Source organism: Prosopis cineraria, unplaced genomic scaffold (assembly GCF_029017545.1).
Source record: "Prosopis cineraria cultivar Desert tree isolate PC_DT_omini unplaced genomic scaffold, ASM2901754v1 PC4, whole genome shotgun sequence".
NCBI classification, from domain to species: domain Eukaryota; kingdom Viridiplantae; phylum Streptophyta; class Magnoliopsida; order Fabales; family Fabaceae; genus Prosopis; species Prosopis cineraria.
The window spans coordinates 12,577,543-12,602,872 of NW_026555335.1; the positions used below are offsets into that span (position 1 = coordinate 12,577,543).

At 31.2% G+C, this 25,330-nt stretch overlaps 1 protein-coding gene across 1 annotated transcript; it reads right to left on the bottom strand.

The window, feature by feature from the left end:
* Positions 1 to 368: 368 nt before the first annotated feature.
* LOC129308015 (diacylglycerol kinase 4-like) lies at positions 369 to 15,189 on the bottom strand. Its single transcript, XM_054948970.1, has 12 exons — positions 14,770 to 15,189; positions 13,751 to 13,873; positions 13,410 to 13,547; positions 13,243 to 13,328; positions 12,138 to 12,225; positions 7,017 to 7,092; positions 6,463 to 6,545; positions 6,102 to 6,172; positions 4,570 to 4,647; positions 4,216 to 4,303; positions 2,991 to 3,107; positions 369 to 744 (listed from the first exon to the last, which is right to left on the bottom strand). The coding sequence occupies exons 1-12, from the start codon at positions 15,109 to 15,111 to the stop codon at positions 586 to 588; spliced, it is 1,449 nt and encodes a 482-aa protein (XP_054804945.1). The 5' UTR covers positions 15,112 to 15,189; the 3' UTR covers positions 369 to 585.
* Positions 15,190 to 25,330: the final 10,141 nt, after the last annotated feature.

Consider the following 25,330-nt stretch of genomic DNA (forward strand, 5'->3'; position numbering starts at 1 on the left):
AAGTGTTTACATTTAATGCTTTGAACATGATTAGCTCAAAAAAAAAAAAATTCTCTTCAATGTCATTCCTTGGCTATCGAGAAGAAGAATATCCTAGGTATATATTCGTTGATTGTTTTATTTCCAGAGCTACTTGGAGTGGCCTCTATCAGATCTTCGTATATTGCCTCTTTTGGGATAATTTCATGGCTTGCTAAGACCATCGTTTGGAATTCTCCTGTAAGTTTTTGTTCAATAAATTATTGTCACTCTCCTTCATTTGGCAATCCAGACGCAAGGCTTTGGGTAAAATTTGTGTGTGTATTATTTCTATTTATAAAGAATAAAATGGTAGCTGGTAAAAAAAAGAGAGAGAGAAGAGAATAAAATAGTACAAAAGTAAATAATAATTTATTGAAATTTTAGCGGGCAATATCTTTGGATCCAAATGTTGTGAAAACTACATTTCATTACACAATAAAAAAGTGAAGCTAGTTTCCGAACACATTGTTCAAACAAGCGTCAGTACCTATAATACATACAATTTACACGCCCTGAAAGAATCCCAACTATGTAAGCAAATCAAGGTGAATATTAAAAAAAGAATTACTCTCCACGAATCATGTATGACTGGTAAGGCTCCCTCTTTATTTCCAAGATTGTGGACAAGTTCTTATCCAATGGCTGTTTCCAGGGTTCTCCATCCATTTGCATATAAGCATTTTTCCACTCCCCACCTATCAGCTCCAACCGAACAGCAGCTGCCTGCAAGGTAGGCACAAGTGGAATAGAACTTCAGAGCCAAGAGACGCTGATAGAATTAATCTCTGGGGTGACGGAAATTTCACTATGCCAAGCCAAATAATGGTGATTACGTTTGGCACAAATAGTATTGACTACATTTTAGACACAAGTACAAGGTAGGCCATGATCTGAATTCTCTGAATCTAAGAAATAAATGCATTATGTGTATCTAGATAGACAGTGAAAATAGTGTGTGAAAAGAAACAGGATTCCATACATAATTCTCTTCTTTTAAGCTACTCTCTCAAATATAATGCACTGCAGAAGATCTCAATTGGATACACAAGGCAACGAGCTAAATCTAACAGCTCCCACGGCACCAACCTCACTCTTCTAAGATTAAGGTGGGCTAATATTAAAGGTTCATTGCCACCTTGCAAGGTCAAAAGACTTTCTTCATACCAGGGGAAAAAAAAAAGGATTAAACAAAAAATGTGAAGAAAGAAACAGGGTAGATGGCATTCAGATTCACTTATTGATAAATGATAATTTTATATATTTTTATTCTTTTAATTTAGACTTTTAATTATTTATTTAAGGCTAATTGAGTTTAATTAGATATTATTTGATTTTATTAGCTAATATTCAGTTTTGGAATTTTAACTAACTAAATCTTTGATTTTAAAATATAAATAATATCTTTAATATTTTTGCACAGGTGCTATTTAATTTTATTTTATTTGTGCAGATTTTCTAGATTCAATTTGAAAGATATTGATGAAGAATATTTTGGATAAGAAGAATATGGGCATGCTTGGAGATCAAATCAAGAATCAAATCTTTAAAATTTTATTTGAATTTATTTTGAATTATTTAGTGTAATTTTTAATTAGGGTCCACTTTTCATATATATATATATATATATATATGAATAGATGGGGGACGGAGAGGAAGCACGATCTGGGAAAAAAAAAGGAAAGAAGGGAAACAGAGCAGCGATCGCCATTCGTCTTTCCTTCTTCCAATTTCTTGGGTGATGGTTTCTCAATTTTTCATTTCATGTTGTTTGATTTTTTATTTCTATGGAGAGCTAATTTTTTTTTGGTGTGATCAATCACAAACCATGATCCTAAATTTTAATCAGAGTCTTTAATATTCAGGAAAGATTTTATTTTAGCTTTATTCCAATTTTCTCTTCTTCTCTCTACCTCTAAATTTTATGCTTTAATTACTATTACTGATTAGAGTAGCTTTATTGCATAATTTTTGAGTTATAAATTTTATCTGAGGTTTTAATTGCTATAATCGATTGATATAGCATTGTAAGAGTAATTTGGCTTGGCTTGGGTGATTATCCATGCTTTGTTTTTGGTGTGGCTATAAAACAATTGTTAGGTTGTGGGTTAAAGGAGATTTCAATTAATCTATAACTTAACTTCTTGTTTAATTCTTGAATGATAATTTGAGAAATATTATAATGAAACCAGAATAATAAAGTTGAATAAAATTAATTTATTTTGTAGACGAGGAAGGTTAAATTTAGGTGATTGGGTTGTGATTGATTGCGCTGCTTGTTGTCGGTAATTTTCTTAATTGAATTTCCTCTATTTATTTATTTATAATTTAGTTTTTAATTTCATCATAAAAAAACCCCCCCATTATTTACCTTTTCATAATCATAATTTAAATAATTACTCTATTGACTCTTAGGGAGACGACCTAGGTTGCACTTTACTGCAAAATCTAGTTTTTATTAATTTTGGTGCTGTTCGACAGTAGTGTCACTTATTGATGGGTTATCTTCGGAGTTCTCAATGCACCCAACACGGGAGAACAGAATATTGTCCATCCAGATAATTAATGGTTAATAATGATTTTGAAAAAGTGCTCAAAAACCCCTACAATAACGGTGAGAGTTAATTACTCGATCTAATGCCACAATTTTAATCAGTAGTCAACAGACCATCAACGCGAAGGCATCCTCAGCATAAGATTTGAATGCAACAAAGCCAAGAGCAACATGGAAGTTTGATCCCCATGATTCCAAGTCCAGTCATGGAACATTCCACAAATGTGAAATCTACTTTGACTCAATCATTTCCAAGTCCAATACACCAATGTAAAATCTACTTTGACTCAATTTAGAATCCGTTCACCCTCCAATACACCAAGCAGTTAGGGATTCCTAAGTCACATTTTGCATTTGAGAAGTGAAAATTACCCAAAAACACAACCCATAAACAATTTCAAACTAAAATATATCGTACCTGAGCAATGTGCTTCGCAGATATAAGTTCAAACATGACAAATGATGCATGCCATCCTTGCTTTAGACCAAATATTTCCAGAAGTCCATCATCCACATGGGCTTCAACAAATTGTCTCTGGAATTACGAAAAAGCCCTTTCAGTTAACCTCCTTAAAATTGTAAGACATGATTTACAGCATCATCGTGCAAGTTCATATTCAGTAATAATCACCAATCAGAAGTCCATGGCAATCACCATAATAAGTGTGTGTTTGGATAGCCATGTTAATCGATTTTTTGAGGAAAAAAATTGATTTTTGCTTCAATTACCCAAACAGCAACTTTTCCAAAAAATTGATTTTTTGCCAAAGCTGAAAGAATGAGCTTTTGCGTTCAAATTTACAAAGGTATTGGGAAAGATTACAAAGAAAGGCCGAAGAAAAATTATAAGAAAGGTACAAAATTTTATAAAAATAAAACCAAACTCTCTTCTCTTCTCTTTTTTTTTCTTAATAAAAATTAATGTTTGGTGCTTAAGAATTAAATATTTCTCTTTTATTAAATTTATTTTAACTAAGATATATTGAGTTACTTATTTACGTAAATTTAAATGTTAATATTAATATAATTTAAATTTTTTAATTAATTAGATATGTAATTTAAATAATATATTTTACTTCTTAAATAAAACGTAACAACTTTAATAATATTAGATATAAATTTATTAATAATTTAATTTTAAAAGGCAATGTCCTTTATGGTACTTTATACAACTAAAATTGATTCTGAATTAATTATCCAAACATCTTCAATTCTGTTAAAATTAATTTTATAAAAACAGTATCCAAACACATTGTGTTATAACATAATCAATTATGATTAAAATTTACCATTTAATCAATTATTTTCATAATCTATTATACTCAACTGAAATCTAAACGGACACTAATGCTCCCAATCATAACACAACCACCAGGCACTAGAGACTGAGAAGAAACTCAGGCATACATAGTCCATGATGTGATACGACAAAGGGTTTAACTGCTTTATGGAAATGTCTCTTGGAAAAGAAAAAATTGAAGTCACATTTCAGTCACCGAAGGGGCACAAACAGATTTATTGATGTCTCCAAAATAATACAGGGGGTATTCCAAAAAGCAAAAAGATATAATCAGAGAATGAATGCTTTAATGGTTTAAGATTATCAGTATGACAGGAAATATCAGACAACAAAAAGAGAATACCTTTTCCAAATACTCAGGCTTTGGTTTACCCCAGGGGTTTCTTCCACTTCCATAGCTATGAAGATTCATAGCAACTATTGACCTTACACTGAAAGGAAATAACATAATCTTATCACATAGAAGGGGACAAACCAAAAAGAATAGCACAAACTTGACTGCTGATACGCTACATTTACTGAACTGTGCATCTATGAACATGGAAATATAAGAACAAGACCAAGACAGAGGAAATTCAGAACCAAGAGAAGAAACACACAATCCCTAGCAACTAGCCTCATGTCAAAAGTAATGATGTTCAATTAAATAGGGTGTTGCTTCGTTACCCAGTTGATATGAAAATAAATAAATAATCACCTTGAAGGAACTGTAACCTTCTCCCAGTCTGAGCAATTGACCTTTTTGACATGGATCCGCAGTATGTTGTTAAGTCCCCTAATAACAGAAAATTAATACTCAAGTAATTAGGAATACAATATAGGAATCAATCGTCATCCTTAATTACTGGAGCGTAGAACTTTGATTTCCACAAGATAAAGGTTTTCCTGAGATTATTGTAAATAATCAAATCCAAATTTATGAACTGCATAGGGTAGCAGGCATCAAGTGAAAATCCACGTAACTAGAAACAAACTTCTGACAGAGAATATAATGGAGAGTCAACAAAGGAAGAAAAAGGGGAAATATCTACAATGGAAGCCAAATCAAAATTCAGATCATGTGCCACATTATGTCAAAGGAGCACAACAACAACAATAGGCCTTACCCTACTAGGTAAAGTCGGCTACACGAATTGCACAACACCATTATGCTCTATCATCAATATTGTTAACTAAAAGTCATGTTCAACAACTTCCGTAAGTGTTCTCTTTGGTCTTTCTTTATCCCTCTTTAAAGGGTTCGAGATTATTCATTTCATTTTCCTCATTAGTGCCTCCTACAGTCTTCTCTATCCATGTCCAAACCATCTTAAATGATTTTCTATCATTTTCCCCTCAATAGAAGTCACACCTTTAAAATTACTGTTATATTCCAGCCTGGCAGTTGTGGTATTTCGTACTGACCATGTCCTTCAGTATTGTTTTTGATATCAAGAAGTTCCAGCCAAAGATCTTGGTACAACCCAGGGAGCTGTGATGAGTAAGATTCTAGAGTTTTTATGGAACACTTTGTCAATAGTAGGGATGTGCACTACGGGATTAAGCAATGTTAAGAAGCTTTCTAAGCTTCTACGAGAGGCTAATTTCTAACTCTAAGCAGCATTGGTATTGACAGTTTAGTAAACCCAGAAGGTATAAGGTTGTGAAAATAGTTACTCCAAGAGTTGTTAATTGTTCAGTCAAATACTCCAGATTATATAAATAGTTCATTATACTGCACGCAAAGCAAAAGGGATATGGGACTTTGTTTGCTTAGCCTAAACTTGATTATAGTTCAGACCCCAAAAAAAAAAAATGATTACAGTCGAATATAGAAAAAGTTGTTGAGTCTCCCAATAGTTTTTTTTTTTCTTTTTTAACAAAAAATATTAGCCCCTTCCTTTTCTCCGTAGTTTCATTTTTCCAGTCTCCCTGTTCTATTAATATTATTATCACGTATTAAGCAACATGGCAGAAAAAAGCAGCTAGAAGAATGCCAAAGCAGTCATTTCAAGGAAGGAGGTCAAACAATTATAAGAGCAATTTGTCTGCTAATGGCATTATGAAGAGAAACTTTAGTTTCTTAAGTTTCTGAATAAATGGCTGAATTCTTTAGAGCTGGCTATTTTGCCATTGTTCTTTCTTCTATTCTCTTCAATTGGGTTGTATTTGTAACATACTACAGGTTTTGTATATTATAGCTTCAAAGGGAGAGTAAAGAAGCGTTAAGAATTTTGGAATAGCCTTTACCTTAAACTTGGATCACTAGTGCAAGGAGTGAAAAACCAGCCTTGCGTGCAACCATAACCAGAATATATTATCTGCAACCAAGAAAATAAGATTGGTCCACATCCATGTATTGGAATGACAGAGAGCTATAATATCATTAAGGGCCCATGAATAAATGGAAGCTGTTAGCCTGTTAATGCAACAAGTTATTCTAAACACACAGTTGCTCAAACACAAGAAAGTACCACCTTTTTACAGATTACCTGCTCAAAACAGGTTAACATATAATTTAGTAATTTAGGCATAGGGACCCTACTTCGGGGGAAATAATAATTTATGTTACCCTAGCAAGCATTAGTCAACTGGTCTAGGTACATCATACCTTATTCGCAATAGGACCATTTGCAAGGTAGGGTTTCTCATTGCGTAGATGATGGAAACCATAAGCCACTTGGGCATCCATTCCTGTATGATAAAATGACTAAATATGAACAACGAGAATGTTCACAAATAGAATGACATTTTATTTGTGGCATCTGAAATAGCTATCGCATCAAACCTACAAGTAAAAGCAGTACATTCATAGTTTCTAAGTTTGTTCTGTACCCCAAAAAAACTAGGAAAGGAACAAAAGCAAAATTTCAAGTGTGATGGCATTCTCATTCAAACGACAAATTGCAATCCCAATGGCATCAAGCATCTTGCAAAAATTGCCGAACCAATCCTTGCAAAAAGCAGTAGACTTTAAAGCCAGCTTGACTCCATTCTTAAATTATTCCCAGGATAAATAAATACTAGGCAGACACCAATCAAAGTAATAATCCCTTGGACTGAATTCTCTCTTGTCTGGTAGCTTCACCCTCAGATCACAAAGGTTAATCTTGACTAAAAGTTCAAGGCAAGACCATGATACAAGCATTGTACACATCACAATACCTATACTGAAATAATTGTAGAACACTCCTTCATGATAGTTAACATTCTCAGGCAGTTTTCCCTCAACTTCCAAATCCTGCATACACAAGAAACTTCCTAAATTGAAAGAAAAATTCTTTTGCTGATATAACATGTATATGGAATTAGAAGAAATTATATTTTATACTACAAAAATTAATTTAATACATAAAGACATTATTACATTGAGGACTTTAAATATGACCCAGTCTTTTCCAATATGCCGACCTATCAATTTTTCAGAGTAATTTGAGCATTTTTAGAGGTGAAAAAAAAAACATTTGAGACTCACAAGTCAATTTGACAAGAATGTAAGAAAAACTTGTGCCATTTTCTTCAACCTAATGCATAAAGTTTCCTTTGGTTATAAAAAAAACTGATAAAGAGCTCAACAATGATGAATTACTAAGGGTTTCACTTTTTAAGTCACATTGAGAATATAGAAAACACTTAAGGAGAAAGGAAAGAACCAAACCAAAATATATCATTTAAAGACTCAATTATGCTAAGCATTGACCCCTCAACCTTCATTTACACTAATACAATGACCAACAAAGACAATTATACATTAGTCAGCCTACTTTTTGTGAGTGATTGATATGTAGTTGTAATAAGAGGGGTAGTTAGGCAATTAGTAGGGTGATTATAATAGGGATATGATAGACCACACCTACAGTGGGAGGCAGTCATGTGTGCAGCTGACTTAGTCTCAAATTATTCTGTCATTTTATTATTTTAATTATTTTCCGTTGCTTTATTCCCCAATATTAGGAACTATCAGATTCTGTTCAAAGTGTCCTAAGATTTAGGAACAGTTATGATTTTATTTTCAATAAATAAATGTTGTTCAGCCTGTTATGCCCGCTAATCCAAAGCTTAAGGTTGCGGGTAGTCATTTTAGGAGTCATTTGTTACTTTGCAGTCTATATATTGGGTCAGACAGCTTGTAGCAGTGACGGATCTAGAAAAACAAATTGGTGGTATATTTAAAATAAATATTAATATTTTTTATAAAATAAATTTAAATATTTATTAATTTTTATTAAGGATAACTCCGCCTATGTTTATAGCCGGTCCCAAGCCCGGGTAAAGGAGGAGGGTTGTGTTAGGCCATCAACAGCCAATGTAAAAATTTGTTGAATCTATCATGAACATGGACAATAGACGTTATAATGTTAATGCTAGGTCGTTGCCCGTAAGTAACGCGCTGCATGGCTCGAGTACAGTGATAAGTGAGTTAGAGCCGCTGCATCGGCGCCCGGATGTAGTGTTAAATGAGCAAGGGCTACCGCGTCATTCTGGACGCACGCGGCTAAAGAAGTTAGTCCATAAGAGCAAAATTAGATTTGGTACTTGGAATGTTGGGACATTAAATTGTAAATCTGTAGAGGTTGTAGGGGTTATGATTCAAAGGAAAATCAATATCCTTTGCTTGCAAGAAACAAAATGGCGTGGAGAAGAAGCTAAGGATATTCAAGGTTTCAAATTTTGGTATACAGGAAAAGTAAGTGCACGCAATGGAGTAGGCATCATTATAGATAAGGAGTGGAAGAAGAACGTTGTAGAAGTTAGCAGAATTGGAGACAGAATTATTTCTTTAAAAATGATAATTGGACGTGAGACTGTTAATATTGTTAGCGCTTATGCGCCGCAAGTCGGGACAGAAGCCAGTCTTAAGGAATTATTTTGGGAGGATCTGGAGGGGTTGATTCGACACATACCACAGAGTGAAAAGATTTTTATTGGAGGAGACTTTAATGGGCATGTCGGGAGGGAAGCTGGTCAGTATGCGAGGGTGCATGGTGGTTTTGGTTTTGGAGAGCTAAACAATGAAGGGCAAACTCTTCTTGATTTCTCATTGGCGTATGATTTTAAGATTGCCAACACTTGTTTCAAGAAGAGAGATGAGCATCTCATCACCTACAAAAGTGGAGCCTCAAGGTCGCAGATTGATTTTCTTTTGGTTAGGAACACAGATAGAAAACTTTGTAAAAATTGTAAGGTGATCCCTGGAGATGCTGTAACGACACAACATAGGGTCCTAGTCCTTGATGTGTGTATTATGAGTAAAATCCAAAAACGTCGACAAGTAGTAACACCAAGGATTAGGTGGTGGCAATTAAAAGGTGAGAAGCAAGATATTTTCAAGCGAAATCTTTTGGATAAAGGAATTTGGGATTCTCAGGGAAGTGCTAACATCATATGGGAGGATATGGCTAAAAAGATACGGGAGGTTGCAAAAGTAGTTTTGGGAGAATCGAAAGGTTCTGGTCCGAGAGATAAGGAGTCTTGGTGGTGGAATAATAGTGTACAGGACAAAATCAAGTATAAGAAGAACTGTTTTAAAGCCATACATTTGTGTAACAATGAGGAAAATTGGGAGAGGTACCGTATGGCTAAGAAGGAAACTAAGAGAGCTGTGGGTGAAGCTCGTTCTAAAGCTTTTGAAGAATTTTATAAGAACCTTGAGACGAAGGAAGGAGAGCAAAATATTTACAAGATTGCCAAGAGTAGGGAAAGAAAATCAAGAGATCTAGAACAGGTAAGGTGTATTAAGGATGAAGAGGGAAGAATTTTAGTTACAGATGATGAAATTAAAAATAGATGGGAGACTTATTTTTCTAAACTTTTCAATGATGGAGAGGATTCATCTAGTAACTTGGAGGATTTAGTAACTGGTGAAGGAGAACAAAATTTGTCATTCTATCGAAAAATACGTGATAAGGAGGTAAAGGAAGCTCTTAAGAAAATGGCAAATGGTAGAGCTAACGGACCTGATTGTATATCTATCGAAGCGTGGAAATGTTTAGGTGAAGAAGGGGTGAGATGGTTAACTAAGTTATTTAATGTGATTTTACGGTCCAAGAAAATGCCCGATGAGTGGAGGAGAAGTACATTAATTCCTATTTATAAAAATAAAGGAGATATACTAACTATAGAGGGATTAAACTCATGAGCCACACAATGAAATTGTGGGAGAAAGTAATTGAGCACAGGTTGAGATTGGAGACAAGTATTTCTGAGAATCAATTTGGTTTTATGCCAGGTAGATCAACTACAGAAGCGATTTATCTACTAAGGGGATTAATGGAAAAGTATCGTTGTAAAGATAAAGATCTACACATGGTTTTTATTGATTTGGAAAAAGCATATGACCGTATACCAAGAGAAGTGCTTTGGAAAGCGTTGGAAAAAAAGGGAGTACGGATTGCTTATATTAAAGCCATACAAGATATGTATGAGGGGGTAAAAACTAGTATAAGAACGCCTAGTGGTCAAACAAAGGATTTTCCTATAAAGATTGGGCTACATCAGGGATCATCTCTGAGTCCTTATTTGTTCAACTTGATTTTAAATGTTTTGACGGAACATATTCAAGAGGAAATCCCGAAATGTATGCTCTTCGCGGATGATATAGTTCTTATAGCAGAGACAAGAGAAGAGGTTAATTGCAAACTTGAGTTATGGAGGAGGACATTGGAGTCGAAAGGTTTTCGTCTGAGTAGAAGTAAGACGGAATATTTATATTGTAAATTTGATAAAGGACTATTCGAAAATAATTTGGAAGTGAAATTGGGAGATCAAATTATACCTCAAGTGGAAAAGTTTAGATATTTGGGAGCCATTATCCAAAATGATGGCGAAATCAGTGGAGATATTTCACATAGAATTCAAGCTGGGTGGTTTAATTGGAGAAAAGCTAAAGGAGTTATTTGTGACCGTAAGGTGCCTAATAAACTTAAAGGAAAGTTTTATCGTACTGCTATCAGACCGGCAATGTTATATAGTAGTGAATGCTGGGCTCTAACGGGACAGCAAGAACATAAAGTTGGAGTAGCAGAGATGAGAATGTTACGATGGATGTGCGGACATACACGTAAAGATAAAATTCGAAATGAGCACATACGTGAAAAAGTGAGGGTGGCACCTATTGAGGAAAAAATGGTAGAAAATCGGTTGAGATGGTTTGGGCATGTACAAAGAAGACCAAGGGAGGCACCAGTGAGAAGAGTGGAACATATAACTTTGAGTCCGATTAAGAGAGGTAGAGGAAGGCCTAAGAGAACACTCTTGGAAGTTGTTGAACGTGATCTCTTAATTAATAATATTTCTAAAAGCTTAATAAATGATAGAGCACAATGGCGTCTTGCAATCCATGTAGCCGACCCCACCTAGTGGGATAAAGGCTTGTTGTTGTTGTTGTTGTTGTTGTAATTTTTATTAAGGATATAACATAATAAAGTTAAATGCTAAAAAGAATGCATAAAATAAAAAATTACTTTTTAATGGGATAAATTTTTTTAATCTTTTAAATCATAAATTTTTATATGGGAGAAGTGAATTTTTGTAAGGGGGCAAGTGAATGTTCTGAAATGATGGGGGCAAATGAAATTTTCTGATGGAGGCATATAAAAATTTTGGGGTCTTGTTATCTAATATTTTCTTGGCTTGTGGGGGCAATTGCCTCCACAAGCCTTAATGTGGATCCGTCCCTGGCTTGTAGACATTATTCCAGATTTAATCAGAAATTATTTGCAGTCATTGGGGATTCTCTTCTTGACTTGGCTACTAGTTTCTTTAAGTGAGATACTTGCTTAGAGAGTCTAGCAGATTTATTTTCGCTTACATCAACTCCATGCCGTCTACCAAGATATCTGAACTTATGATGAAGAATTGAGTTTGTTTTCAAAAAAAAAAAAACCTTAATTCTTCATCATAAGTCCAAATATCCTCATTACAATCACCCTATTAATTGCCTAACCACCCCTCTTCTTATAACAACTAAATATCATAAACATTGTTAACTGGTTTTGCTATAGAAATATTTGATTTTTCCCCTGTTAAAGCAGTCACATTCATGCCTTCAATCAAAATCAAAGTAATGACATATTCCATCACCAACTTTATATATAGATGACAATGATGATGACGACAGCAATTACAACAACAACAATAAAAATTTCAAAATGAGCTTCAGAATATGCTCAACCTGAAGCGCATGCCATAACTATAATCACTTGTAGCATCAAAAAAAAGGCAAGGTACCAGTGTTCCATATGAAAAATAAGGCAAGTATGCGATGAAAAAGACCAAATCCACAACCTCATCCAGAGTTAACTCTTCCGTAGGCTTCAGAGAATATGGTGCTTTCAGAGCTATGCCATCTGGCATTGAAAGTGAAACTCGCCAACTGCATTAAAAACACACCAAACCAGAAAGGAAAACAAACTGAACTGATGTGAGAGAACAACAGAAGTCATTAGAGCAAAGAGAACCTGGAAAAAGACCTAAACATTTCAGACAACTCTAATCATCTATAGAATTTCGTCCATGTTGACATAGACAATGAAAGCTGTACTGTTAACTTATAGGCTCCATGCTTTCCATGATAATACAAATGGTTATGTAAAGCACAAAACCTCAATCATTCAATTTTCCAAATTCATATCTGGCACCAAAACAAACAGTGTCAAAAAGAATATGAATATCAAGTAACTGGAAGTAAAAAATATCCAGAAAGATAGCAGTTACTACTTACTATTATCGAATCTTGTCAACTGTGTGTTGAATTTAGTGTAGGGGACTATTTTGGGCATTCCCCATGCTTTTACCGTAATATATATTGACATGTCATCTTATGAAATAAGTTTAAACTTTCACATCAATAGTAAAAGCTAAATGAGCTTCTTGCATCTCAGTTTATTTACTTAAATGACAGATGTTATTATACTGTTACAAGCATTGACGGTCATGAGAAAAAAGTACATATGTTCATGGAACAGACCCATAACCTGCATACAGCTTTTAAATTTCTCTTGTTGCATATAGAAGCAGTCAATCCAAAATATTTAGTGTTGTGAGTTCTTATCATACTGTATTTCAGAAAAGACTCCAGTCAAATTAATGCCTAAAAAAGAACAAGAAGATGTCATTAAACAAGAACAAGACCTTATGGAATGAAAACATAAGCATGGCCCCCAATATAAAATCCTCCACACGCATACCTTTGGGCATTAACCAAAACACAACACACACACACAACACCACACTTTGTTCGGTAGACAATAGTTAACGGCAGACAGCTTTTTTTTTTTTTTTTTTGCACAGGAGAAAGATAATTGATAAAAGCTGCAATTTGACACTGCAAAGTTCAAAATTAAGATAAGATCGCCTATATTACCAAAAAAAAAAAAAAAGATAAGATCACCTATCCAAACGACAAATTTGACCAGTACCAGCCCTGTGAAGAGATCTCTTGATAGCTGACTTCCAAGCATAAGGAAATGACCCACCCTGATGACAGATCAAATGCACATATTAACAAAGTAGAAAACACTAATCTAGCCCATAGTTTCATCGTATATGGATTCTTACCCAGCCAAAACTTCTGGATAGATCGTTGCCTGTACCAAGTGGTACAACCCCAACAGGAGGAACTGGCAGCCGGCCTTCTCTATGAAGTTCTGTGAGACATCCTAACACCCAACCAACTGTACCATCACCTCCTGCAACCTGTCCAACCACCCAGCATAATCCAATGGTAATTCTATTTTAGAAGGAAATGGATTTAATTATGCGGTATTGGCATTACAGCTGATAACAGAAGAAGAGGAATATTTTTTATACACTGTAAATTGGATGTAGAATGTAAATTCATGATTGAAATAGATTCATCAACATACAATAATTTTGTCAAAAAAAAAAAATCAGCATACCATAACTCTTAATCTCTTACGACATTCTTTGGCACAAGAATCACCAAGACCAGCCAATGTCTCCAGGCAACCTAATCCATACTTGACAAATTCATGAGGCTTCACATCTATTAGGTCAAAAACCTACAGTACAAAACATAATTAATCATGACATGGAAGAAAAAAAGAATTAAGATCAAAGCAAGAAAAAGCAGTTCCTGCATTCATTTGTCTCAAACTAAAACTTGCATTGTGTTAATGCAATTCAAATCTCGTTTAAATATGCTCTAGAGCCAAGATAAACGAAACATTGTCATGTTGAAAATAAATAGGAGAAAAGGAAGACAGGAAAGATTAAGGTTGGAGGTGACTTTAACTAAGAATGGCTAACACAAATTTTCAGCAGTTGAATTCTTTAATATTTCCTTTCCGATAATTAGGCTTGATAAAGGCATGCTAACAACAGAAAACGCAGCAGTGAGCTTTTTGTAAGCGTCCAGGGTTTGCGTAGTGAGAGTGAAAACGGGAAATGAAAACGAGGAGGGATGCACAAAAAATATTTAGTTTCTTGTCAGAACCAATTCTCATTTTGCATCTTTCAGTTGCTCCCTGAGTAGATATTCCATTTCTCAGTTGTTACGATTGCTTGTTTTTATTTCTTTCCTTTCATGTTACTCTCCAGTTGTAAGCCAACATGAATATGACACCGGCGTGAGAAACCCTTTGGCCTTTTCGCCGCTTAGTCTGCTCAGCACAAGAGTACTCCAACGCCTTAAGCAAAAAAGCCTCAAATTAAAATCATTAAAAGCAAAGCTAATCGAAGAAACACATTCACGCCGTACAACTCAGCAGTCACACACTCCTTGATCATCACTCCAACTCTAAGTTCTTCGTATCATTGCCAAACAGCAAATGCATGCACTTGGACAAAATCAACAACCACATAACAAAAATTCTTAATCAGCCTGGATCACGCAGTTTAAAAACCAATAAAAAAAATTGAATTTCGATATATTTATACATATATATATATATATCACCTGTTCATCACCCATCAAATACTGAAGCCTCTCCTTGAGCACAGAGCCAAGTCGGCCACCGCTGCGGCGATTAATAAAGACCACCATAGGCGTCTCCGGTGGCTCGACATTGCCATAGTCGTCAGCGTTGCGACTTCTGAAGTGGCTCTCTCCAGCGGTGGGATCCTGCAAGCGAATACAATCACGTATTGCCAACCGGAGGTACCGAGGCATCATGAGTTTCTGCTTCAACTCCTCCTTGTCAATCCGGAGCCCCGAGAGCCCGCATGCTCCAAACGACTCGATCACCGACGACCTCACCGTAATCTTATGGGAATCTCCCGCCGTAGACGGCCCTTCCATCTTCGTCTCCGGCGAGAAAGGGAAAAGCGAGACCTGGTTGGTTGATTGTCAAACTTCAACTTGAAACTGCAAGTTGGCCTCGCTGGATATATTATTCAATTCAAATTCTCAAAATTCTTTAAATTTAAATGCTTTAAATATAATAATATTTTTATATATACAGATTCGCGGCCGTAATTCTGTCTCAATAGATACAGTGTCGTAAAGCGCACTGAGAGAGATAGAAAGTGGCGTGCGGGTAAGGTAGGGTAATTTCACCTGATTGGCCAATCAATAGGATAATCATATTCTTATTCAGGGGAAGAGGATCGTCCCCATTTGCAGCAGGTTTCGGATTGGGATCTTCTAGTGAAAGAACATTTCTTCTCAATCTGGGGAATTGCCCTTCCATCACGCCCTTAATTACACAAAAAAAGGTAAATCGAAGAAGATTAGTCTACACGTTTAATTCAGCAGAAACTTCCTCTTTCTTTTCACCTCAGAGATAGTAGAATTAACGCGACCACGTTTTACGACAATGGAGCCAGGTTAACAGTGGATTGCGAAGTTTCGTGATCATGACAACGATATGAATAAGAATATTTTCTAATTTAGAATTAGAATTGGAAAACAATAAGAGGTTCAGCGGGAATGCGGGATATTGACAATATAATTTTTAATTCAGTTATGCATTTTAGATTTTTTTTGGGGCAAAATTTAGATTTTTATTTTTATACATAAAAAAAGTTGTTAAAGCAAGGTTCGAGCAGGGCAAACCGCTCTGTCTCTCCCGTGTGGGGTTTCAATCGCTCCGTTCCATAAGTACTCCTGTGTCCCTGTGCAGCTGTGCTGTGGTCCCCAGTACCTCTCTCTCTCTCTCTCTCTCTCTCTCTCTCTGACGTAGGCTGGCGAGGAGGTCGTCCGTGGATGGTGGTTCTTTGGGAGTTGGATTTTTTCTTTTACAGAAAAAAAAAAACAAAAAAGGAGAGGAAATCAATACAAATTTAAATCGTTAAATTAAATTTAAAATTTAGTTTTTATAATTTTTAAAAATATAAATTTAATTTAAATAATTTAGATTTATAATAAAAAATAATAATAAATAAATAAGAGAAACCCACCCTAATTTTTAGGTGGATTATATCTTTATTTTGTGTGTTTTTGTTGAAAGCTATTGCCTTCAATGGGGTGGGTTTTATAGGGTTGTTGGTCATGTTAGTGGAAGTAAGGAAGAAGGCGATTAGGGGTGAAAATAGAATAAGCACTTAACCAGAATCTACAATTTGACTTACTTTAGGTATAATTTAACCTAACTTATTTCATAAATAGGCTCTTGCTAAATTTAAGCTTTTAATTAAACATATTTAATTAAATAAATTATGCATATTTTTTTCAAAACCTAACATATGAACCCAACAGGTCGGCTTATTTATATATCACAAGTATATCAGTTTCACTATTTAATTTTTAATCAACTTATTTTTTTATTTTTAGTTATATTTTCAATCATATTAGATTTATATATTAATCTTAATAGTATTATTTTATTATTATATTGTATTTTACTCCTTTCATTAAAAAATGTAAGACATTTTTATGGAGTTAAATGTTCAAAAATATAAGGCATTTTTAGTCTTTCAAGGTGTAATTATTGTCTTTTTTTTCAAAAATATCCCTATTGATTATGACTTTATATTTATTGTAGGGTGTTTAATAGGGGTAAATATGAAAAGATAGGATTAGTTAGAAAGTAGATAACTACTTTATTGAGGGGTAAAATTTAGTTAAAAATGCCTTACATTTTTTAATGGAAGGAGGATTCAATTATTATTATATATTGTAATTATTATATATGGTAAGACGTATATGTTAATCTTATTACGATATATTATAATAGTTATAAAGTATATTTAAAACGTTTAAAACTAAAATACGAACCTATATAAAAGATTTATTTTTAAGTAGGCTTTCAAATCTAATTAGGCTTTAAGCAATTCAAGTCTGAATTGTAAAAAAAAATTTATACAAACTCAAACCTATTTGATTAAAATCTAACTCAGTTTAATCTATTTTCATCCTCAAAAGCAACGGCGCAAATGAAGGGATTTCAAAAGCCCCATGAAGAATCTCATTTTCTTAAGCTTCTCCTAAGTTTGGTTCAATGGCTACAAGATTCTAGGTGGAAGGCAACTCTTATGCTCATAAATCTCTTCTATTCCATCTGAATCTAATATGGTTCCTTGCCTTAAGACTTTCAATTTGGGCTAGTTGGAGGTGGTTTCGATTTGTTCATCGCAGCTCTAGTGGCTTTGGTTTGGGATGGGGCTGGTGGTGCTAGTAAAAGTTCATGGAAGGTGATGCGTTGCTGTGATTGGTGTTCGTGCTTCTCTTTTCACAGTGGAAAGTCGTGTGAAGGAAGTGGTTCTGCTCTCTTAATTAGTATCCCAATTAAATTGAGCATCACAAAAGTTACCACCTACTTACCACCAAATTCTAATCAATTCATTTAGCTACCAACGCTCAGGGGTCCACTTTTCAGGTGTTATTATGGGGGAGAATTAAGCAGTAGTTGATATCTACTTCCTCACGCAAGTGCAAGCAAGGATTAAATGAGGGGAGGGGAAAAAAATTTAAAAGGTCAAAAGGTGAGGTGTCTCATCTTCATCTTTTCTTTTAATTTGCATACATGAAGCATTTGCTATCAGGAGAGGTCAACCTCTCTCAAAATATAGAGGGAAATTTAAAAACAGTAAATCCCATTAAATTAGGTTTGTTTTATATATTAAAAATTAAACTTCTAATTATTTTTTTAAAAAAATAAGAAAAATATAATCTTTGATCCCTATAATTTCATCGAATTTTGATTTTAGTTCTTATAATTTTTTCTAGTGTTTTCAATTTTTATAAAAACAAAATATTAAAAAAAATTAAAATTACAGGGATTTGAAAAATAAGTACTCCATCTGTTCAAAAATGTAAGGCATTTTTAACTGAATCTCACCTTTCAATAAAAGTAGTTATCTACTTTCAAATTAACTCTTTCCATATTTACTCCTATTAAATACCCTACAATAAATATAAAGTTATTCATCAATAGGAACGCTTTAAAAAAAAGTAATGATTACACCTCGAAAGACTACAAATGCCTTATATTCTTGAACACTCAACTTTTTAAAAAATACCTTATATTTTTGAACGAAGGAAATATTATCGAATCTTTCTTAAAATTATAAGGACTGAAAATACTAAATAAAACTACAAGGATTAAAAGTAAAATTTAAAAAAACTATAAGGATTGATAATTGTGTTCCTCCCAAAAATATAAGACTTTTTCTCATTGACATCAATTTAACCGGGTGTTTTTCTTCAAATATTATTTGCATGGCATTTTTTTTTTCACTTGCTCTATTTATAATTTTTCCCATTATAATTACAATGTTCATCAATATTTTTATTCAAATCAAAATATTGTGTCTGTAATTAAACTTATAATTATTCTTTTTGCGATCATGTCAGTATAGCATTGCCACTTTAATTATGTTCAATCATCTATACCTTTCTCGGCCTTTGGCTAAGGTCAAGTGTGTAATTATGTTCAATCATCTCTTATCGGACTGTACCTATTTGTTGCTATGGGAGGCAGTTCCCCTTACTAAAAAGTGAAAATTCAATACAATGTCTCTACAATTCAATTCCGTCCCACTCATGTATAAAAATTTTCATTAGTGCCCCCATAAAAATTTCGTTTGCTTCTAATAAGAATTTCACTGTAGGGGAGAATGAGTGACTGACGATAATGGATGAAAAGATTAAATTAAATTAAACTAAAATAAAAATCAAAAGATTTGAAATTTCAAAATAGGGGCAACAAATTTTCTCGTTGGTCCAAAACAAGAATTTGTAGGTAAAATTATCTGATTTTTAAACAAAAAACTTATTAAACGTATTTTCAGTTTTAATGATTTGCTACTCGCAAACCCTTATTTACAACCATTAAATTTTCAAGTAAGATTCATTAAATTTATCAGTCAACAAAAATTAATTTTAACCATTAAATAACTGTTAAAATTAACTTTTATTAATGATAAGAATAATATTATAATATTTTTAAAAATTGAAAAAGATATTATATAAAAAATAAATTTAGGATCTTAGATACAAGGGCCTGTAATTTTAAGGATGCAACTTCCACTTGACCCATTATTTTTTATTATAATAGATTTTATTCAGACCGTCAATATTTTAATATTTGGTGAATTTTATTAGCTAAGTAGTTACATAAGTATTCTTCAAAAGTAATATACATATTTAATGGTCAAAAAAAGTAATATACATATAATTAATAAAATAAAATTAAGTCTGCAGTCAAAGAATTAAAATAAAACTAACCCATGTAATAATATATCTAAATAAATATAATAGAACGAAGCCAATTAAAAATTAACAATCATTTCAATTATAAAAACGGATAATATTATAACTTCCCCTTGCAACAAATTAATAAATATTTATAGAGTATTGGAAGGAGAAATATTTAGGTAAATCGAGTGCACCATATCATTTATAGTTTGGTCAATTAGAATGTTCTAAATAATCTAAATATAATCTTGTGTGAGATTTTTTAATTGATTTTTCTTATAACAAAATGTAAATTTAATTTATTATATTTCTCTCTTTACTATCATTAATATCAAAATTAATTTATATTTAATATAATATAAATGTCATATTTTTATTAAACAAACTATAAATGATGTAGTTTATTCAATCTACCTAAATTTTTTTCATATTGAAAGAGACTCAACTTCGCTAAAATAAGATGCGAGGTTTAAACTTTTTTTTTTTTTTAAGGGACGGGGGGATCATGTTGAAACAGTGACACCCAGTTAGGGTTAATAATTTTTTAATATATTCTAATATCAGATTATATTGGATAAATGTATTAAAAAGATATAAATTTCATAAATGTGAATCAATTAACTATATAAAATTCATAATAAATTAAATTATACATTTCGCAATTCGTGCACAATAGAATTTAACTTGTTTTTTGATACATTAAATAGAGATATATCCTAAAGCAATTAACAAAATGAGTGGTGTTGCGGTATCAATTGGCTGGCCATAAAACCAAGTTAAAGTAGTTGGGTGTTACGTATATCCAATGTGGCTAAAAAGCATTGATTTGGGGGATACGTGTATTAAATACAAACACATACATACAATATGATATGTAGGATGTGGTGATTTTCAAAATTTTAGAATATATGTGCAGAAATACAAACGCATTTTAATATTTTTAAAGGAAGACTACATTATATAACTTGGGTTTTAAACCAGTAATAAAAGGATATTTATATTAATTAACTAAAATTTTAATTTTTAAAGTTTTTAGATTATAAAGTATATAATATGTGATACGTATCCTAAATATATGATTGCAACATGAATGATACAAGACAGGTACATGTATAAGTATGACATACGAGTGCATCAGCGTTTCACACACACAAACACACATCAGTTTAAAAATGAAACTAAAGTTATTAAACTCATAAGTTTAAGTAAATTCATGATAGAAATATAAATTCGTATAGTAAATAACCGTTAAAATACGACTATAATTTAATGTAAATATATTAAAAATATAAATCAATGAAATTAAACTCATCTACATTAATAAATTATCATATATAAGACATAAAATTTGAAAATAGGAGAACTTATTTTTGGTATTTTTATTTTTAAAATATGGGAACTTATTTTTGATATTTTTATTTTCTTTTTTATTAATATTAATTTTTGCATTTCAATTTTTTTTTCTTTGAACTAGGTTTTATAACTTTCATGAACTGAATTCTTCATAGTATATACTTATTTCACTCAATAAAAAAAAATTACGAGTTTAATAAGTTTAACTAAGCTTGTATCTAATTTTAATTGATGAATTAGTTAACATAATTTTATAAGTTAGAAACATAAAAATAGTAAACTCAGAATTAAATTTGTGAGTTTAACCGAGTTAATTTATGAGCAAGTTGACATAATTTTATAAGTTAAAAATGTAAAAATGTTAAACTCGTAGAGTCAATTCAAGAGTTTGACAACTATGAATAAAACACATTCTTTATAAGATAAGATGTTAAAAAATATAAAACAGTCCAGGTATTTTAAGGTATAATTAAAAATATTTAAAAAAAATATTCTTAATTAGAAGTGTAATTATTACATTTTTAATTGAAACATCCTATTAAATAAGGATAAATATGAAAAGAGTATGAAATTTTGAAAGCAACTAACCAATTTATTAAAAAGTATAATTTAGTTAAAAATACCTTGTGATATCAAATGAGAGTATTTTTTTACTTTTTACAGAAAAAAAAGTAGATTTAAAGTTAAAACATTGAATTGGTAATTAACATTCATAAGAGCTCTATTTGATCCATTGAGCCCCTCTGCTTCAGGTCCAAGTCCTCTAAGTGTATCTTATCATCCTTAAATCCTATCGGTTTAAATAATCTAGATGCTCATAATGTGCCACATCACAAGCCTTTTATTAAAAAAAGAGAATGATAGTAAAGCTAAAAAAAATGATAGTTAAATCTTTAACAAAAATTTTTGAAAAAAAAGAGTCATAAAAATTCATTCAAACAGTTATAAATAATAATTCTAAATATAGGTTGATAATTATGTCTAAAATTTATATGTCTTACAAGGCTTTTTAAAAAGAAAAACGACAACACTGAAAATTTAAAGGTAGACTGTTCACTATTCAAATATATTTTTAAAAGGGAGAATAATACTTAGTCTTAAAAGAGAGATTTAATGACAATTAGATTTTTGATAATTTTTTTGAAAAATCAATTGCAATTTAAATTTCTATTACAACTGGTTAAATTAATTTTTATAATTTTAAAAAAATTGAAAATATAATTATCATTGATTCATTTTTTGAGGACTTGACTATTAATTTTTCTTCCCTTAAAACCCTGTAACGTGGCACATTATGAGTATATACATTATTTAAATGGGAGGAATTTAAGAATGCCAGCGAACGCGGAGAGAAGAGTGGCTGAGTGACTTGAGTCTGCCTCGGCATTGCTCCGTATTTTTAAGTTTTGAAAGTGGGAGTAGGAGATGTTAAAGATTTTGCACAATTAATGAGGATGTGATAGGAACCAGTAATGCTGGCAAATTAATGTGATTTGAAAACCATATGTGGTTTTTTTAAAAAAAAATAATAATACAATTTTATCGAATTATATAAATAATTATTTAATTTTTTAAAATATTATAATATCAATAAAGTTTTTAAAAACTTTTTTATTATTAACAAATTAATACAAATAATTAAATTGTTTTTAATTTAAGTTTTCAAATCCCAATTATATTATTTTAAAAAAAATTATGAATATTAAAATAAAATTTATGAATAATAATTAATATTTATAATACTTAAGAAATATTAGAATTTATATTATAAAGTAGCGAATTACTATTAAATTCTTATAATTTTAAGAAAAAAATTGTGAATCTTGAAACAAAACTTATAAATGAAAATTGATATTTGAACTAAGAGTAATTTAGTTATTTATTTTAATTCCTTAATGAGAAAAATTTTTTAAAAACGTTATTGATATTATGACATTTTAAAAGATCAAATTATCATCTACATTATTTGAAAGTATTTATTTTTATTTTTTTTTTTTTGGGACAATTACTTATAAATTTCATCGAGCAAATTTATTTATAAATAAATCTCACTAAATTTATTTAGAAACTATAACTAACTCCCTTAGGACTTGAATATAATTTGAAATTGACATAAAAAGATAATAATACGTAATTAAATATATATATATATTATATCAGTTAAATAATTTATAACTATTTTATCAGTAATTTACAACTATAACTTTAACTTTTTATAACTGTAACTTCATATATCAGTAGTTGAAAACAATTAATATTAAATTTTATTAGTAACGTATAATTGTTTAATTATTGAATTTGCGAAGTTAAAATTATAAAAAGTTAAAATTATAGTTGCAAATGGATGATAAAGTAGTTATAAATTAATTATTTAATTGATGTAATATATGTTTAAATAAAATAGTATTATTTTTATAATTTAATTTTAATTACACTCATGTCTTAGAGACTTTGACTGTAGGTTTTAAATTTTAAAAAATTTATTATAAATAAATCTATCTTATGAGATCTATACGATCATTTGCCCCCTTCTCCCTTCCTTCCCGGGCCAACAAGCATTTGTGGATTGCCTGTACTAGCAGGAGATAAGGTTCCACAAGGGGGGGTGACGGTTGGGCAGTTATGCGCAATAAAATTAAAATGCCATGAAAATAATCAAAGGTGGTGAAAGCCTGAAAGGGATTGCTTATCGCTCCCACTATTCTTTGCCCCCACATTCCCTACGCATTAAAATTATGTGTTTTTATAACTAATTTCTTAATATTTACTCTTAAATTATAAAATATTTTTAAATAAAATTTTTATCAATAAATTTTATTAAATAATCTCAACAACTTTTATTTTTTCAAAACAAAAATATAGACATTTTAAAATATCATTCATTTAACATATTAAAAAAGAAATAGTCATAAAATAAATACATAGAAAAAAAAATGTTAAAATAAACATATTTAATGAAACTTTAATATTCTTAAAATATTTTATATTTGAGATATTAAATCTTTTTTAAAAGTGACTTACAATTGAAGATAAAGATAGTATTAAGTTTAAAGGCAAAAATAAATTAAACCTAGTTAGATTCTGATTAAATAAATTTGAGTATGTGGTGGGTTAGAAATTTAAGTCTAACCTAAAATTTATAAAATACTTTTTTTTTCAGCTCACGCATGAGCCTACAAAAGACTGACCTAGCCTATGAGCATATTTAAAAGGTTTACATAAAATTTAGCCTTTTAAACAAGCCTAAATATTAGGCTTTAAATAATGGTTAGGTCTATTAAAATTTATACATGCACAACTTAATTAACCAATTGCATAATAATAATAATAATAATAATAATAATAATGCAAATAGGTGAACCTGGCTAATAGGACAAGTCTTGTAAAAATAAGTCTCACCTATTTATCTAAATAAGTTTAATAAAGAACTTGAATTTGGCCTGATCTATTTCTTAAATAGGTGATGAAGTGGGCTTATGTCACGAGGCCAGTCTTTCAATCCACATGGCACTTAAACTTTCTTTATTTGAAGGTACTAAGTAAGTCTTATTTGTTGAAAAGAAGGATACTTGACAAAGTTAAAAAATGAAAGCCTTTAGAGCAGGGAATAAATGAAAGCTTGAGAAATGTAAAAGTTGTATTACTTTGAGAATCTAATAATGGTTACAAATGAGAACGACAGAAATAATTATAGACCTTCCTTTTTATCTATAATGATCCCGTCTCTTAAATGGACACTAAAGATTAATTTGATTCTATAGTTGTTACTTCTCTCTAAAATTCTCCATATAAATATCTACATAAAATATCTATATATTTACATATACTTTTTTAAAGACCATCTCAAAATATGTTTGAAACATTTTAGAATATTTTATAATATTTCAAATTATTCTATTCATTTTCACATTTCTTCATAAGCTTTTAGAACCTTCTTTATCCTTCTAAATTGTTCTAGATAATTTTGAATTGTTCCAAATGTTTCTAAAACATTTTGAAACATTCTAGATTCTTTTGAATGTTTTAAAATACTCTCTTAACCTCTTAAAATTTACAAAATATGGTACTAAGCTTATAATTTAACTAAGCCATAATACCTAGCTACCAGCTAATACCTCTTCTAAATCATAGTATGAAGTTTATAAACCATTGTTAATTATTCCCTATGGTCCAAAATATAAGCATTTTTCTTTAATTAATTTCAATTCAAAATATAAGCAACCTAATACATATAAATTTTTTTCTCATTTTACCTATTATATTTATTAACATAAATATTTGTATAAATATATCTCTTACTCATTATAAAGTGTATTGGTAATTGGGACTAGAGTAAAAGGGAAAAGCAAAATATAATTTTATGAAAATGAAGACTTTATTAATAGGTGTATTTTTCTTAAAAACTGCTTATATTTTGAATTGAAGGGGGTAATTTTTTACGCATATAAAAAAAGTTGGTTATTAAATTCTTGATTTTTTAAAAAAAAATTTACATTTTTCCTATCATATCCTTGAGTGGAATAAATAT